Source organism: Brassica napus, chromosome C1 (assembly GCF_020379485.1).
Source record: "Brassica napus cultivar Da-Ae chromosome C1, Da-Ae, whole genome shotgun sequence".
Taxonomy (NCBI): domain Eukaryota; kingdom Viridiplantae; phylum Streptophyta; class Magnoliopsida; order Brassicales; family Brassicaceae; genus Brassica; species Brassica napus.
In genome coordinates this window covers 38,226,464-38,245,367 of record NC_063444.1, presented here as the reverse complement: position 1 = coordinate 38,245,367, position 18,904 = coordinate 38,226,464, and the positions used below count along the sequence as shown (strand labels likewise).

The window sequence follows — 18,904 nt, the reverse complement described above, 5'->3', positions numbered from 1 at the left end:
TGACATTTATCTTTTATATGATTTTGAAAAGTTTCAGATCAACCATTGAATTGATATGTCATTTTAATGACTTTAGTCGTATGCTTAAGAAAAACTTACATTTTTGTAACTTAATGTCGTTTTAAAAAATTCAAAATATAACATATACAAAAAATCTAACATATAAAGTTTCTTCATTTTTATAATTTAAAGTCGTTTAAAAAAATTTAAAATATAACATATAAGATTTCCTCATTTTTGTAATTTTAAAGTCATTTTAAAAAATTTAAAATATAACATATAAGAAAAAATCTAATTTTTTTATGTCATATGAATAATGTGATTGTTTATTAGTTAATAATATAAAAATAAACAAAAATAAAGAATGATGCAAAAATTGTTATCAAATCTTTATTATTCATAGTCATTAATTAACACATATTAGTTAATTTCGTAGCTTTTATTTAAGAAAAAAAATACACGCTTCTTATATTTTGGGTTAATATAATGTTTCATATTAATTGAATTTGAACCAACATTTTTTCAATCCCCTATATATTAATTGAGGATTACTTAAAAAATTGTAACCTTAATTTTGTACTAATTAAAAAGAGATTCTGCTTAGGTGTCACTCAATTAGGATGTCAATTTAGCTTATGTGACAGCTTAAAAATCAATTGAAAAAATGTTAGTCCAAATTCAATTACTAGGGATCATTATATTAACCCAAAATATAAGAAGCGTGTATTCTTTCCTTAAATAAAAGCTACAGAATTACCTAATATGATTAACATATATATATGGCAATTAATGACTATGAATAATAAAGATTTGATAACAATTTTTGCATCTTTCTTCATTTTTGTTTAATTTTATATTATTAAAAAAATTAAACAATCACATTAACCATATAATAAAAAGATATTAGATTTTTTTTTATATGTTATATTTTGAATTTTTTAAAATAATTTTAAATTACAAAAATGAGGAAACCTTATAAGTTATAAAAAATTTTAAACGAATTTAAATTACAAAAATGAGGAAACCTTATATGTTATATTTTTCTTATATGTTATATTTTGAATTTTTTAAAATGATTTTAAATTACAAAAATGTAAGTTTTCTTTAAGAATACGACTAAAAACATTAAAATGACATGTATCTATTCGATGGTTGATCTAAAACCTTTTAAAACCATATGGAAGATAAATGACTGTTCATTTTTTTCAAGAATGTGTTTGGTGGAAAAAAATAAGGTTTTTGTGTCAAAATTTTCTTAATGTTCAATCCGATCAATCCATGATATATTAATTATAGTTTAGTTCCACAATTTTTAATAAAAATTGATGCGGTCCATCGGAAAGAAATTATATAATAACAACAAAAAACATTGTATATGTATAAATAAAATGATCAAATATATAAAAATATTATTGATAATATATACAAATAAACTCTTCATGCGCAAGACGAATGTCTTATCCTAGTTGATTATTAAGCTGTCACGTAAGCTAAATTGATTTCCTAAGTGACACCTAAACATGATTTTTTTTAATTAGTACAAATTTAAGATTAGAATTTTTAAAATGATCTTCAATTATAATATATATGGGATTTTCGTAGTTTAAATGATTGGATAGTTCCGCTTGAAATGTGCGCAACTCCAAATTAAACCGAATGGTTTAACCCGTTTCAAGTTGGTCGGCATTTTCTAAGAGAGCTCATTAGCCAACTAACCATAACTAATTAGGGCTAAGTAAGCCCAAAATCTAAATATGATGTGAATATCATTTTAAATAATGCAGCCCACCTTTAGGCAATCATCAAAAAGCCACCAAAAATGAATTATCTGGCTCAATCAGCGGGGCTAACAATGAATCACCAACTCAGCCTAGTAATATCCTACTTAGATGATAACTTGCGCGCATGCGCGGAGTGAGTTCCTATAATAATGTTTATTTATGAAATAATTTTAATATTTTGCAACACTACAATCTTTATCGATTATCGTTGTTGAAGAGTTAACATATTACATCTCATTTTAATTATTTGTAAGACTTTATATGCACAAAAGGAAATTAAGTTTTGGAGCTGACACAAATCACCAAAACAGGCAACATCGATTGTATAATGACGAAAGGGGATTAGGTTTTCTGCTCTCGATTTGTTTACTATTGACTCTTCATAAGTGATTTCATTTTCTACCTCTGTAGAACTGTGTTTTCGTTCTCGTCTTTGTTTCATTGCTATGAGTTAAGTTTCTTTTTTTTAACTTCATTTATGAATTCAGCGAATTACATAAGTGTCAATTAAAAAAAATGGACATCTGTAAAAATTAGTTTTACTCCATATACATATCTAAGAATCAAAATTTTGAAAAAAAAATCACTGGCAAACTATATTAACAGATTAGTGTTCAAATCTAATATACCAAGCTATTATAGAATATAAGTGCAGACTAGAAATATAAATGTTTGTCTAGTATATATTAACCAGCTCGGTGTAAAAATCATCTAAATAGAACAACAAAACAAATTACTTATTTCACCAGTTCAGGTAATATCTGAATCCGAACGGGTAATATCCGAACCCGAATGGATATCCGAAGATCACCAAACATAAGTACACTTAACTCTATATTTCTAGTTTATTTATATCATTTTATTCAAAATATTTATATTAATGATTCTTATTGCTCAAAATTAGATAATATACATATAATTATGGACAAAATCATTTGCTACTCACTTAAAATACATATCAAGTTCTTGTTTCTTGCATTAACAAAAGTTGCTTCTAAAATTTCAAAATAACAACTAAAGTAGTGTCTTTCTATTTTTAAAGTTTTATCTCCAAACATATTAATAGTTTAATCTTTTAAAAATTAAAAAACAACAGTTAAGTTAAAATATATTTTAAATACAAAAAAACTTAAACAATGAATAATTTATTTATTTTTTCTTTAAAATTTAAATATCCGAACCCGACCCAAAATATCTGAACCCAAACATAAAATACCCGAACCCGACTCGAAGTGTAGAAATATTTAAAACCGAACGGGTTCTATACCTTTATACTGAAATATCTGATACAAACTCGAACATGTATCCGAACGCCCACCCCTATGATATATGATCATTTGTATCTTGCTTTAACAAAAAAAAAGTTAAACCATTGATCACAAAATTTTTAATATGAGATTTTTACCATTTTTAGTAATTTATAGTCGTTTTTAAAAATTCAAAATATAACATATAAGAAAAAATCTAATTATTTTTATTATATGATTAATGTGACTGTTTAATTTCTTTTAATAGTATAAAATTAAACAAAAGAGAGAGGTTAATTTTTTTTATCAAATATATATTATTCATAATCATTAATTGTCATATATATGTTAACTATATTAGGTAATTCCGTAGCTTTTATTTAAAGAAAGAAAAAATATTCTTTTGTACACTATTAATTAATTTGATAGTTAATTTAATAAAAAATATAGTATATGTTTATATGGACCAACTTATTTTTCTAATAATTGTAAAAATTATTCTCGTGATGACACGTGGCTACAAAAAACATGTTGTAATGCTCCATGATTAATATATATGGGATTATCTTATTATCGACTGAATCTTGCTTTAAAACTAAAGGTCGAGATTGTTTTTTCTTACAATATACAATTTTTTTTACACTAAAGGTCGAGAAAAAATGTGACCTTGATAGTAGACAAGTTTTATTATATATCAATATATACACTGCTATTTCTAGATGAAACTAAAAGTTGGTATCTATCTATAATAATAAAGTTGGCTTGTCTGTTTTCTCCTGTTGCCACGTCACTCTGGAGAGAGAAGTTTTGCGCCACGTGTCAGTCTATTAAACATTAGTCATCGAACGTATTTGTATGTCTGAGTTCTCATGTTCTCTAGGCCTATTGGATTCTTAAAGTATTATGCAGACAGGCCCATATTTTTAAGTTTTCTCCGCTATTCTGATAGAGAGATTCGAAACAGAGCCCCTGAGCCACCATAACCTTTCAGATGACACCCAGGGGCGGATCCAGAACGATTTTTTACCGGGGGCACAATATCATTTATAACTAAATTCATTTAAATAAAATTCTTCAAAAAATCACCTTACAAATTAATCCTACGCGATTCCATTTTCTGGAATCTTTTTATCACAGCATCGTTTGTTACTTTCTCAAATAGTTCTTTCTCAACAAAACAAATAAAACAATCATTTAAAAACTGATCACTTATCCGATTCCTCAAGCTAGTCTTCACAATCTTCATCGCAGAAAAACATCTTTCAACTGTAGCAGTGGCGACAGGCAAAGTCAAAACTAGCTTTAAAATCCAATAAACCAAAGGATGTGAAAGGTGTTTCTTTGTCTCTACCATCATACATGCAAGATCTCCAAGATTCTTCAAATTAGCAAATCTTTCATCTTCGCGAATGTTATCAATATAGAGACCAAGTTGATGTTCAAGAGTCATCCGCTCCATATGACTAAAATCCTCAGGATAAAACTCAGACAACCTCATAACTTTCAAGTGATCAAACTCACGAAATGAATCACTAGGGCTCAAAGAAGCAATGCAACCAAGTAATTCAGTGTTTACCTCATCAAAGCGGTCATTAAACTCATGAATTTGCATATCCAATACAGTGTAAAAGCATTCTACCTTGTAATGATGCAAGTTGGTTATATTGCTTCTTTTTCTTGAACTCTTGGAGTTAAACTCATCATCCATAACCAGCAACTCAGTCTTGTAAGTTTTACAGAAGGAAAAAACTTTGTTGATCATAGATTCCCATCCATTTTCCCTGAGCTTATTCAATTGTTGCTTGGTGGATTTCACAAGCGACATAGCATTCAGAATATCCAAGTCTTTCCTTTGAAGAGCTTTTGATAAACTATTTGTGATCCCAAGAATAAGCAACATTAACTGCAAGTAGAACACAAATTCAAAGGTGTAGAAGTAATTGAGAAGACCATTAGCTTGTCGTCTTTTGATAGCATCACTCCCATCTTTTTCGACATACTCAAGTACTGTAATGATAGAAGGAAACAAATCAACCAACCGCAGTAATGTTTTGTAATGAGAACCCCAACGAGTTTTACCGGGTCTTTGAAATGAAACCTCTTGGTTTAATCCCTTTCCTGTCTTCATTTCACCTTTCTTAGTTCTTTCCTCTATTCTTTTCAGATGATCTTCTCGCACCATATCTTTTCTCTTACAAAAAGCCCCAACAACATTTAACAAGACAGCAAGCTTATCAAAGAAATCCACAACCCCAAAATGCTTTTGAGCAACTACCACGACAACTAACTGGAGTTGATGAGCAAAACAATGGACATAATACGCAGAACTACATTCTCTCATAATTAAAGATCTCAAACCGTTGAATTCACCCTTCATATTACTCGCTCCATCATAACCTTGTCCTCTTAGCTTTTTCATACTCAGTCCATGTTTAGCAAACAATGAATCAACAGCACACTTTAGAGATAAAGAAGATGTCTCTTTCACATGAACTAGACCAATGAACCTTTCTTTAACTATCCCATGATTATCAACAAAGCGAAAAACCACTGCCATTTGTTCTTTATCAGAAACATCTGCAGACTCATCCACCAACAAGCAAAATATATCATGACCAACTTCTTGAATGACAGATTCAATAACTTCTTCTGCAAAACAATGAACTATATCTGTCTGAATTTTGTGGGACACCATCTGATTGTTTTTTGGAGCATTCTCTAAAACAACTTTACTCACAAGTTCATTTTGCTCTGCTGTGTATTTCAAAAGCGCCAAAAAGTTTCCCTTGTTGACTGAATCTACTGACTCATCATGACCTCGAAATGGTAGTCCTTGTTGTAACAAAAACCTACAAGCACCAATTGAAGCATTCAATCTGATCCTGTATTCATTTTTAGCCGCATCATCTTGCTTATAAAAAGCATGAACAATTGACTGCCCTGGTCTCATAAAATAATCAGCCCTTTTCAATGCACTATTGTGAAAACTGTTCACTGCTCCAACATGATCTTGTAATCTCTCAGTCTTGTTCCAGTCATCAAAGCCAGTAATCACAAATGCATCACTTCCACCTTTATTTTCAGTGTAATCTCTAAACAAGTAGCAGAACAAACAATATGCTTTGTCTTTCTTCACACTATATTCCAACCAATCACCATAGAGATCAAACCAAGATGGATTGAATCGTCTCAATTTGTTTGTAAACAATGTTTTAGGAAATTCATGACCACGTGGTTGACAAGGACCTCTAATAAGATATTTGCGTATTACCTCATCTCTTTGATTTGGAGGATATTTTGATATTCTTTTCCTTTCTCCGGGATCATAAGGTAATTTCTCCAATTCATCTTCAGACATAGCTAAAGACTCAAACTTTCTTTTGGGTTTGAAATATTTTTCCATTGAAAACTTAACTGCAAAAGAAAAAAAACATTCCTCAAACAACAATTCTATAGTTCCTAAATTTTCATGATTTTTTATTAACCAAGTACTCACGTTTTGCTAACACAAAATTCCACAAAAAATATAATTTGTTTCTTACTTTTTATTTCCCATCCATTCTCACATTCTAACAATAATCTTCACGTTCTAACAATAATCCTATAGTTATCAAGTCTTTATCAATTTGGAAGAAAAAAAGCCTAGCATATAATCAAATAGTTAAATCGCAAGTTCGTAACTATTGCAAATTCGTAATTTAAAATTAGACAAAAAGTAATAGTTCTTATTTAAGAAGCAACAATAATTTAATATAGAAGCTTTTTACCTGCGTTACTTTTTTGTTCGTCTGATTTAGAGTTTTTTGTGACTGGAAGCAGAAAACTTTAATTGAAAAAAAATAAAAGGAAGAGAACAAAACGAAAGATAAAAGACGTATTGAACTAGGTCAACTTTTCACCATCCACTTCTTTCATTAATTTTCTTTGATTTTGAATGGGTTATGGGTTTCTTAAATTGGGCTTTATATTTTAATTTTGGGCTACAATTATGTGTTTTTGAGTAATGATTTCACGAGAAGAATCTGTAGGAATACATTACCTTATGTGTTCACTAATAATTATACATAACTAACTATACATAATTTTTTTTTTTGAAAAAGTAGACGGGGGCACGTGACCCCATAGACTACCACATACGTCCGCCCCTGATGACACCGGCTCCGAAGCGTAACGCTTGCTGCAATCATTCACACCACATTAAAGCTATCATTAACGTGATTCACACCAATGATCCCACTCCTTTGCATTCAATCGGTTTTAGTATCTGTTTTGCACGAACTCCATCAATGGCGACATCCCACCTTCTTCTTGCTGATTCGAAAGCTGGACGTTGACTGATAAGGAAAGCAGGGACGACGAGGATGGCTTCCTCATTGGGTTGTCTCACCGACTCACTCCCTCAACTTAACACTTCCTTCCTTCAACTCCAAGTCCGAGTTATAGGTGAGAAAGTGGATGCTCGATCTATTGCTTTATGTTTCGATTCTGATCTAATCCGACTTCTTTTATGGTTTCTCAGATAAGGATGAGAATTAAAAGAAGCACACACCAAGACCAAAACGCTAAGGCTATCTCTCTTTGAAAACGCTAAGTTCTTGCGGCAACATCTCACCCATTAGGTATATGAAAATCCATTTTCGCTTTTGCTTAAAGCATCGAACTGGAAGCTTGGATTTTGGGGTTACCCTTCTTAGCTTTCTTAAGGTTCACACGAAAACGTAGAGGAGAGCTCGAATGGCTGTTTGACAAGCAAGAAAAGCAGTGAACTAATGATTGTTGACATGCTACTCCTTGACAAGAAGGTAATCACGTCCGTCTCCTAACTACCCTAACAGCCATTCTGATTGTCTAATCTTTTAATTTACTCCTTTCAAAAAGGCAACGCTGATTCAAGGATCTGTTAGTGCGAGCCTTGATCTACATACATGTTCGTAACGGTACACACTAATGTCAATAAATCAAGACACTGATTTGGTTGTTCCGTATCATTTCCAGCTCTTGACACATCAGGTATAGACAACTTTCTTCAGTCAATTGGAAGAGATTCTGTATACATTGATCTTGAGGCAAATGTTCTAAGCATTTTACTTAGAGAACTCATGTTCCTTTCTTGAGGTTTTGACATTTAAATCTTTTGTTTTTACTATTATAGGCTATCTGATTATTTTCTGTCTAATTCAGTTGTTGTTCTCGAGCTTCCTGACAAAACAAACTCCCTCCAAAGATTGCGACAGCAGAGAAATCTAAGCATGTCGCTTCAGGTATGACTGATTTTATCAGGTTTAAAACATTCAGATGCCATTGCCTTTCTACTCAGTTTTTCTTCATGGTGCAGCCAACCCGAGCAAGCCAGCTGGTAATGTGAAGAGTGTCATAGAAAATTCAGCTCTATTAATATTCAAGAACCCAGAGAAATTTGTGGAGAATTATTTTGGACAAAACATCGGCTCTGTTGTTGTCTGAGGTAATAACATAAATTTCAAAATTTGAAAACAGTATTGTAATGGTTTTGTTGTGATTTACAACACTTCTCCCACTCTCTCGCAGTCAATCACTTCACCGTCCTTCAGGGTTACGTTTCAAAGCTCCACCTATAAATCTGCGATGAACAGGATCACATCAACAAAATCGAATATACCTTCTCCGTCAAGCACCATCTCCGTCCATGGCAACCTCGCACCTTCTGGTGAAATTCTGGGTGGCACGCATTGTCAAGAAAGGCAGCGAGCGGGGTGTGGACATGCTCCTATGGCGAGAAGGTAACACCGGCAAACAACCACCATGTCTTATTAATATCTTATGCCAATCTTACAGAGCCGCCCTTAAAATCTAACTGTTTATTTTCTGAAACAGAGCTTTCTTTAAAACTTTCTTTTAAGACACACCAGCTGGTAAAGTGCTCATCAACTACTATTGTAAGAGCCCGAAAGCTTCATCTCTTGAGTTTACAAAGTACATCAAACGAGAGGATATGATCTCCATGATGTTCAAGCATATGTGCAGGTGTGTTTTCTTAGTCAATGATATGAGGTAAATTCTTAACCCGCTTAAATAACAAGCAAAAGGAGAGAATGTGGAGGCTTTTGTGAAACGTCTTACACACCTCGCTGTAACATTATAGATGCATGGTTAATACAGTTTAGAGTAAACCATTATACCAATGTTGGTTCTGTTTGGGTAAATTGCAGGTTATGTACTAGAACACAGCTTATAGTGAAGTTTTTCTTACGCCGGTACGAAGTTCCAGCCGAAGCGACCGTAAGAGGAGGTTCGGTTTGTATGCAGACCCGGAGATAACTGGAGACAAAAAATTCCAGTTTACTCATTTTCTACTTTTTTCCTTTGCCCAACCATTTTAGTTAAGACTGAAAATGATTTTATTTTATAAGCTCAAACCATTATTGTTTCGCCATACTTCAGTCTATATTATTTGAATATTCAACACTCACCTATCTTGACCATTTTTGTTCCTCAGAACAGAGGAATCCAAGACCCTCAAGGTTGAGCCATTCCCCAATGCTTAAAAGATACAGCATCCAAATGAAGCTTACTCAATTCAATTTCTCTTTGAAACATTCAAGTTTCACTGTCTCCAGAATTTATGACCACCACCAGCGACCACCCATACCTAATTTTGACAATCGTGTGAGCCCAAACCCATCTATAAACCGTTGTCTAACAACTGAAAGCACTGACTATTATTTGTTATTGTCATGGGCAGGAAGGTAATGACTACCCCAGTGATGACATGCTTGGTATTGGAGATGTGGAGACAAGTCCCTCTCCTGTTGTGAACAGAAATGTGTCAGTGAACACAACAGATTGTACTGCTGACGGTATGGTTGTAGGTGAAACAACTGAGACAAATGCACCAAGTGATCCCTGTTGATGCCAAAAATACTGGAGAGGAAGAACCAGCTCGGGAGGATGCAGACTCCACTAAGAAGACCCCACATAAATTGAAATCTCACCTACGAAGGGAAGGAGTCTGTGTGAAGACTTTTCTTTTTTTTTTGTAACACTTTTCATTCTGAACATTTTTCAAATGAGTTTTCTCTATTTTAAGTTTTAGTTCATTTCATGGGAAGTCTACTTAGTCACATTAAATAAAAAAAAAGCTCAGTTTTCAGGTTTTCTTCACTTACTGTGGGAATCAATTAAAGAGATCAAACTTGCACTCTATTATAGCAATGGTAAAAGGGTCTCTTCTGAAGGTTTTAGAAAATAAACGTCTAACGTCAGACATTTGTATTGTATTATAGACTGTGGTTCCACGTGATAGGAATCATCCACATAGGTCACATCAAATAGCTAAATAAGCAAACCGAAGACCTTCTCTCTACAGCTATAATGTCTTAACGAATGTATCATCGCTAAGAGTGCATCAAACACAAAATAAGTTACTATCCAAGTTAGCACACCTGCACACCCAACAATTCTCCTATGTCCTATCTTCATATTGCAAAATAGTCAAATCCCAGAAACCTAAAGACATCACATCTTTACACATGAAATGGCATAGCACATTATTCAGCTGACAAAAGTCCAACACACATTTACAAGCAATCAACAACTGAATTTACTTTATTATGATTATCAGTTTTTTTATTCAACTTTTATTGAATCATTCAGTCACAACCACTTGTTATTTCATATTCACTTAAGCAACTTCAAAACAAAGTAAATACATTACGTCGCTAACCATATCAAATGGTTCTTGAAATAATATCATTCTTTTTAACATATATTCACCTTCATATTTTTGAACATATTTTATTTATTAAGACAATAAAATAAATTGTAAATTCAAGAATAAAATATACGAACCCCCTGTGCGTAGCCGGAAGACCACTAGTCTTATCATATATTCGATTAAAGAAAAAATAAGCAATCTCGTAATTATAGAAATATGTTACAATTCCTACATTCGAGGTTAGCAGTGGGATAATACAAATCGTGTGATCGTAAGAGGTAGAATATGTCGCACCTTTTTTTCGCCGCAAATACTTAGTCTTAGCTCCACTCTGCTCTCTTTTTACCAATCAGGCAACCACACACCTTTTATCCAATATCCATATCCCTCCGAGTCTTCTACACAAACATCTTAAGGCTTATTTCACAGAGAAACAAGTATCAAAGAAGTGCAAAGAGTTTATCAACACAATGTATATTTTACCGTCTGAATCAAAACGCCTCTTTTTGGTCCCTATCTTGGCCGTGATGGCCATACAATTTCTCTTTGTACGCACTGTTTCGTCAGTGAACATGACGAATACATATCTACACCACAAATGCTTTGTCGATCAAGGGAAATACGAGCCGGGAAGTAAGTATGAGGAAAACCTAAACTTTATCATCGAACCAATCCCTGTAACGAGTGAGAGTTTTGAAAGAGGTACCAAAATGGAAATGATCGGTGAAGGTCCTGATTTAATATCCTTCACCCTTCAGTGCCGCGGCGATATCAGTGGGCCTAGATGCCGTTCTTGCTATGCTACTGCCCTTTCCGCGGTAAACTCACTTCACTATCTATTACTATTGATTTAGTTGTCACATATATAGCCAGTCCTGAGATCTTTCATAGACAATTTGTAAAAATATTTAATAAATACTTTTAGTAATTTTGTGGGTCTATATTCACATATTTACATGCATAAACTTGTGCACACATGTATGTATCAGATTTCGTTACATCCGTGCATGCAGTGTTGTTATTGATTATGGCATCCATATTGCAAAATGTATATGACAGCTTCACAGAAGATGTCCGGGATACAAAGGACGAATGATATGGTACGACCAATGCATTCTCGAGATATCTACGATTGATTCTTTAGATAAGATCGACTACTACAACAATTTATGTGTGTCGAATGCAAAAAAAATGATGGCCCATTATTATTCCAACTCGGATTGGCTGGATCTCATCCACAATCTGACAACTAAAGCCATTCGTCATGGCAATTCAAAAGGGATGTACTACGCAGCGGGGGAGACGAGGCTCGGAATGGATAACATATATGCAATGGTGCAGTGTTCTTTTTACTTGTCGTCAAAGGATTGCGAGAAGTGTCTCAGACATAATATCAAGCATTATCAAGAATGCTGTTTTAATAGACAAGGAGCGAGAGTTTTAGGTAAAAGTTGTAGCTTTAGGTATGAATTTTACCCTTTCCTTCTTGAGAAGAGCCGTCCTAAATATTTGAAAATTTAGAAAGTAGTTTGAAACAATGTGTCTTTTTTTCATAAGCTTTAAATATTGTTTTGTATTGAAATATTTGAATATATTATTGGGAAATTTAATTGTATAACAAAAAAATATAATTAAGCAAATGCACATAAGGAAGGTGATGAATATAGTATAGGCTATCCAATATATATTGATTGCTATAGTACCCCTACATATGGATACGTATGTGTAATATCTTTTTTTCTTGTATTTCCCCTTTAAATTTCAATTGCTTTTAGTGTTTTTGAAAACAGTTATTATTAAAAACAACGATTTAAAAAAAAAAAATAACATGTATTGAAAATTTTGAAACAAACATATATTTTACAAATTTTAAACAATATTACATAAACTCAATGTTAAATCTATACCATATTACACTTTCATATAATTAAGCAAATGCACATAAGGAAGGTGATGGTTAGAGTATAGGCTATCCAATATATATTAATTTCTATAGTACCCCTACATATGGATACGTTACATATGGATACGTATGTGTAATGTCTTTTTTTTTTCTTGTATAATCACCTTTTAAATTTCAATTGCTTTTAGTGTTTTTAAAAACAGTTATTCATTTTATAATTTGCATATTAAAAGCAAATATTTTTTTTTTTAAATATAACATGTTTTGAAAATTTTAAAACAAACATATTTTTTACAAATTTTAAGCAATATTACATAAACTCAATGTTAAAACTATACTATATTACACTTTCATATAGTATAGTTCAATTTCATCTTCAAATATAACAACATTTTCTTGGAGTATTATATTTGGTAAACATAGATTAAAAATGTAACCTCTCTCTCTCTCCATTTGTTGTACTCTTGTGTCAATAAACTTTACTATTTGTATTTGTCAAAACTCACCAGCGCGTGGTTTACACATCCACTTGTTGTAAAGGAGAAGAACGTCTATTAATATCATACCTATGTCTGGGCAAAATAACCGGAACCGAAGAACCGAACCGGAACCGAACCGAAATACCCGAAACCGGAACCGGACCAATACCCTCAAATACCCGAACGGTTTCTATATTTTTATATCCGAAATAACCGAACCGAACCGGAACCGAACCGAGAACCGAACGGGTACCCGAATATATAAAAATATTAATTATATATACATATAACATCATTAAATATATATTTTAAATTTAAAACTCTATTAAAAGTATCTGAAAATAGTTGAGGATAACTAAATTATTATAAAGTATCCAAACTACCCGAAAGTATCCGAAAGTATCCGGATAGTTTTATCCGAAATATCCAAAGTAATCCAAAATATCCAAAATTTTTATGTAAATCATCTTAATTATTTGATATTTTACCCTAAATAACCGATATTTTATCCAAATTATCCAAACTACCCGAACTATCCGAACCCGAACTGGATCCAAATGAGAACCGAACTCTTTCCGGATATTTTCCGGTTCCTACATTTACTATCCGAACCGAACCGAACCCGAAACTATTCGAACCGAACCAAACCGAAAATAGGTCAAGTACTAAATGGATCCTCTAGCCCCTATCCGAACTACCCAAAACCCAAAATACCCGAACCGAACCGAACCGATACCCGAAATGCCCAGGCCTAATCATACCGTCAAATCCAAACCTAATGGTTATTTCCTTAATTTTTCTTATTAGTATGCTAATTCACCCATTATTATTTTATTTACACGAAATGTGTGATGTAGTTTAAATAAATCTATATTCCTTATCAAAAATTATTTTCTAAAATTATTTTCTGTTATATTTTTTTAAGGAAATTAATCACATTTTGAGCTCATTTTAGATTTAAGCATCATATCTTTCGGAGCTTAAACATATATATCCCAATGGTTGTGTGCAGCGGACAAACATGACCACTGTCTCCTAAAGCAAATAAAGAAGAGTTCCAAGAAGTTTGGCGCTCAAATTCACGGGATGACCCCCCCCCCCTCCCCCCCCCAGCAAAAATTAAGCAAAAATTATTTTCTGTTATATTTTTTTAAGGAAATTAATCACATTTTGAGCTCATTTTAAATTTAAGCATCATATCTTTCGGAGCTTAAACATATATATCTTAATGGTTGTGTGCAGCGGACAAACATGACCACTGTCTCCTAAAGCAAATAAAGAAGAGTTCCAAGAAGTTTGGCGCTCAAATTCACGGGATGACCCCCCCCCCCCCCCCCAGCAAAAATTAAGCAAAAATTATTTTCTGTTATATTTTTTTAAGGAAATTAATCACATTTTGAGCTCATTTTAGATTTAAGCATCATATCTTTCGGAGCTTAAACATATATATCCCAATGGTTGTGTGCAGCGGACAAACATGACCACTGTCTCCTAAAGCAAATAAAGAAGAGTTCCAAGAAGTTTGGCGCTCAAATTCACGGGATGACCCCCCCCCCCCCCCCCCCCCCCCCCAGTGGCTCACCATAGCAGTCTGAGGAGACAGTTGGACTACAGTGAACTGCTGGATCAAGAATTTGAAGACAAGAAAATTTTGAGGAGATTTGGTGGTTTAATCTAAGGTTGGGGTAACCACCAACATCCTAGAGGTTTAGTGTAGTGGTTTGTTCTTTTCTAAGGACAATAATTATAAATGTTCTCTGTTCCCATTGCCATTGGCTGTTTGGGAAATATGGTTATTCTTCTTGGTTCTAGAGTTCTTATGGTGGTTGTTAGATATGTGTTATTAAACCTTGGACATTAACAATTGAAAATCATTAATTAACTCTCATTACTCGCCTGCAAGTTCCAGCTATGTCATTGTTGAATCATTAGAGCACAAAAATACAAATATAGATCTTAATCTAAGCTAAACAGATTATACTATCAATCTAAAAGTGAATAGATTAAAACAGTTACTAAAGCAAGATAAACACTAATAAATAGCTAACACGACACTAAATTAAGCATGTGGACAAAGAAACTGTAGACAATGAACACTAAACTCAAACAAATGGTTAAGAAATAAGCTTTTGAGTATAGATAATTAACTTGCATTATCAAGTTTAATCTATGATGCTACCATAATTTATTATTCACATTCTTTTAGCATAGGATCACTAATCATCATAAAAGAAGAATTCATATGTGTACTTTATTATGGATATTATTCACATTATTTCTTTTAATTTTTTTTATTTTGCACTATTTTCTTCTTAAGTTATTAAAGCTTAACGCATATATTTATTATGCAAATGACAATTCACAGATCTAACGCTGTATATATGTTTTAAGTTTTAAGAGATTAGTTATCTATTTTATGAAATTATTGATATGTGATCCCTTTTATATGACATGTTACAGTATTGAGAGCTGAAGTAGGTGTAGATGACTAAATTACATAATTACATAGTTGTGATTTTTTTTTAAAATAGTTATTATTTTTATTTAGATGATTTATTTCCTTTGTTTTATTTGATTTATTTGAGATCATCCACTATCATATGTTTTCTTTGTAGACTTTTGTGTATCGAAGTTAGTCAGAACTTTGTAATTATTTGCTTAAATATAAAAGTTCAAGAAACGATTTATACGATGTCATTTTGCTTCTTTAAAACTGTGTCGATACTGATACTTGGTGATAGTCTTATGGATATTTTTATTATTGTTTATTAGTTAATTTTACTTTTAAATTAGAAAATGTTTATAGTATGTATATTCACTGCTTGTACTTTTCCATCAATTGCATATCAATTTGTAAAGTTTGAAATATTTTTGAGAATATATTTTTTTCCTTTGGTCTGAATCTGATGAAACGTGAAAAATAATATCACAAATGTATTTTCTTCCTTTTTGTTGTTACGATTTTTAGATATTTTGGAAGTTTATATATATTTTGGATTATGCATTTCACTAAATTTTTGTTTGTTGACTTATTGCAATTATATTATGTATTTTCAATAATTTTTCATTTTTATATCTTTTAAACTTTAATTTTAAACTACTTTTTATAAAAATATTTGTTTTGATTGTTTTTTTTATGCAAAAAAAAGAACAATCAAAACAAATATTTTTTTTGATTGTTTATTAATCATTCGTTATGGTTCCCCTTTTTTTTCTTGTTAATTTCTTTGACTTGAGCTTAGTGACAAAAAAAAGTGCAAAATTCATTAGAATCACTTCAAAAACAATATTGTAATTAGATTTTTTTCTTTCGTTCTAAAAAATTTTCTATTTATCCTGGAAATTTTGTATTTAAGTATGAAAACTTGAATAGTATATAACTTGGCAACATTTCATCACTTGGTGTAGTAAGTCTCCTTAACAAAACCTATGTCTTCTCTATTATTTTGATGATATATATGTCTAACGATCTACGGCTCATAAAAGCTCAAGGGAATCCAAGAAAAGAAGAAAGCCCAATTTTTATTTTCTCAAAGTTACTGAAGAGCAAGGGATTGATATATGATTTTGTGACATCCAATTTTTGTATTTAGTGTGACATCTACTGGGAAAAGATGTGAATATGAGATGAAACTTTGTATAATATCCGTATGGAACTTGTGGCCTATTATGAGCTGTGGTGTTTCTGGAAAAATGTGTCGCGGGTTAATGATAGATTAAAGTAGATGAAAGATTTGTAAACTAAAATACTCGTTTATTGAAATGGAAATAGCTTTGTAAAAGTTCAGATGTGAACTCTATCTCATAGCGATATAGATCAACACCTACGATCTCATAGCGATCGTGAAGAAACTCATATCGTCTTCTCTCAACATACAAAGCATAAAGAAACTACAACGACTCTCTTCCTTTATTAATACTCCATCTCGAGCTGAGAAGACTCTAACCGCTAACCCTCCGCTTCCTTCAGAGTCTTCTCCTTTCTTGCCAGCTCACCCATTTCCTCCAATAAGAATGCATCACTCGGATCGGCCATGTCATCCAACTCCTTATTCATAATCTTCTTTTCCCGCCTCACATAAGAGCGTTGGTACTTATCAATACTCCTCCCTTTGAAACCATGCTTGTCCTCAAGCTTGAAAGCTAGATAATCCTTGACAAACGAACGAAACGAAACCCACGAATTCTCATGAGATGGCTTACCCACCCAGCTAACCAGCAGCTCCAAATAACCCTCATCATCATAACGCTTAGCCAAGACTTCCAATGGCTCTGGAACAGCTTCTACCTCATCAATACAATTCTCTGGTAAGGGATGAACTATACGATCCACTCCCAACGCCGCTTTCAACTGAGAACAATGGAAAACGGAATGTATACGAGAAGCTGGGGGTAGATCAAACTTGTATGCTGCTTTCCCCACACGAGAAATCACACGGTAAGGACCGAAGTACTTAGCAGCCAGCTTTTGACACACTCAGTGAGAAACAGACTGCTGCCTATACGGCCTGAGCTTCAAATACACCAGCGTTCCCACATCAAATGAAACATCCCTTCTATGCTTATCAGCTGCCTTCTTCATCATATCTTGAGCGCGCACCAAATTCTGTGTGATGAGAGCCAACACTCTGTCACGTTCACGCAAAGACGTTTCCAAATCAAAGTTACTCGTAGACCCCTCCTCAAACTTGACCACTACCGGAGGTTCCCGACCATAAACCACTTGAAACGGTGTAGTCTTTAACGAAGTGTGAAATGACGTGTTGTACCAGAACTCCGCCCAAGGGAGAAACTTACGCCACGTTCGAGGATGCGCAGATGCGAAGCAACGCAGATAAGTTTCGAGACAACGGTTCAACACTTCAGACTGACCATCAGTTTGAGGATGGAAAGCCGTGCTGTACTTGAGCTGCGTACCTGCCAAACGGAAAGCCTCCTTCCAAAACGAACTCAGGAAAATGTGATCCCTATCCGACACAATGCTACTAGGGAACCCGTGCAGTCGAACAATACCCTCCACAAAGCAGTTTGCCACTTCCACCGTAGTGAAAGGATGACGAAGACTAAGAAAATGAGCATATTTGCTTAGCCTATCAATCACCACGAGCACCACATTCACCCCCTGTGAAGTAGGCAAGCCCTCGATAAAATCCATTGCAATCTCATCCCTCACACGTCTTGGTAAGGGAAGAGGTTGAAGAAGACCAGCAGGAGATAGTGTTGATGACTTATGTGTCTGACAAACAACACACTCTTGCACATAACACTGCACTGACCGTGTTATGCCTTCCCAATAGAATGAACGTTGCACTCGTTTAAGAGTCTTCAGAACTCCAGAATGACCACCACCCAAACTATCATGCGCCTCATGCAATAGTAACGGAATGAAAGTCGATGTCTTAGGTATCATCAGCCTCCTCTTGTACCAAAGACGACCCTCAATCACTTGATACTTATTGTTGATCAAAGAACGATCCAAGACCCTTTTGATCATATTCTGTAACTCTGGATCAGCGTCAATTTCTTTATACAAATCCTGGAGCTGTAACGCTGTAGGAGTCGTCAAAGAGAGCAACAAAGTACTCGCAGAAACGTCCAAGCAACACATGCTCAGAGAAAGCCCATCCGCATCCTTATTCTCACACCCCGGCTTGTAAAATATCTCAAAGTTAAATCCCAAAAGATGAACCAACCACCGTTGATACTCCATATTGACCTCCTTCTGTTCCAACAAGAATTTCAAACTTCGCTGATCCGTATGTACCTCAAACTCCTTCCAACCAGATAATGTCTCCACATCT

At 33.5% G+C, this 18,904-nt stretch overlaps 2 protein-coding genes across 8 annotated transcripts; one reads left to right on the top strand and one right to left on the bottom strand.

Moving 5' to 3' along the window:
• Window positions 1-4,106: 4,106 nt before the first annotated feature.
• Window positions 4,107-6,851, bottom strand: LOC125580218 (zinc finger MYM-type protein 1-like). The gene is made up of 3 exons (XM_048744424.1): window positions 5,991-6,851; window positions 5,360-5,882; window positions 4,107-5,299 (listed from the first exon to the last, which is right to left on the bottom strand). The coding sequence occupies exons 1-3, from the start codon at window positions 6,429-6,431 to the stop codon at window positions 4,116-4,118; spliced, it is 2,148 nt and encodes a 715-aa protein (XP_048600381.1). The 5' UTR covers window positions 6,432-6,851; the 3' UTR covers window positions 4,107-4,115.
• Window positions 6,852-7,160: 309 nt separating this feature from the next.
• LOC125580219 (cysteine-rich repeat secretory protein 18-like) lies at window positions 7,161-12,364 on the top strand. Of its 7 annotated transcripts, none has more exons than XM_048744428.1 (11): window positions 7,161-7,471; window positions 7,548-7,830; window positions 7,907-8,038; window positions 8,210-8,289; window positions 8,364-8,492; window positions 8,576-8,787; window positions 8,882-9,031; window positions 9,217-9,296; window positions 9,504-9,673; window positions 9,750-11,539; window positions 11,781-12,364. In XM_048744428.1, the coding sequence occupies exons 10-11, from the start codon at window positions 11,192-11,194 to the stop codon at window positions 12,240-12,242; spliced, it is 810 nt and encodes a 269-aa protein (XP_048600385.1). In that variant the 5' UTR covers window positions 7,161-7,471; window positions 7,548-7,830; window positions 7,907-8,038; window positions 8,210-8,289; window positions 8,364-8,492; window positions 8,576-8,787; window positions 8,882-9,031; window positions 9,217-9,296; window positions 9,504-9,673; window positions 9,750-11,191; the 3' UTR covers window positions 12,243-12,364. The 7 variants fall into 7 exon arrangements, with proteins under 7 accessions (XP_048600385.1, XP_048600384.1, XP_048600388.1 ...); XM_048744427.1 differs by having other exon boundaries at window positions 9,217-9,386; XM_048744431.1 differs by having other exon boundaries at window positions 8,882-9,058.
• Window positions 12,365-18,904: the final 6,540 nt, after the last annotated feature.

Bases quoted from the DNA above. Each gene is read 5' to 3' on its own strand.
- LOC125580218 (XM_048744424.1), bottom strand. From the start codon at position 6,431: ATGGAAAAATATTTCAAACCCAAAAGAAAGTTTGAGTCTTTAGCTATG. The intron at 5,883-5,990 runs GCTGATTATTTT...TCAATTGGTGCT, and splicing joins ACAATAGTGCATTGAAAAGG to TGTAGGTTTTTGTTACAACA. The intron at 5,300-5,359 runs GTAGTTCTGCGT...TTGTCGTGGTAG, and splicing joins ATCTTTAATTATGAGAGAAT to TTGCTCAAAAGCATTTTGGG.
- LOC125580219 (XM_048744428.1), top strand. From the start codon at position 11,192: ATGTATATTTTACCGTCTGAATCAAAACGCCTCTTTTTGGTCCCTATC. The intron at 11,540-11,780 runs GTAAACTCACTT...TGTATATGACAG, and splicing joins ATGCTACTGCCCTTTCCGCG to CTTCACAGAAGATGTCCGGG.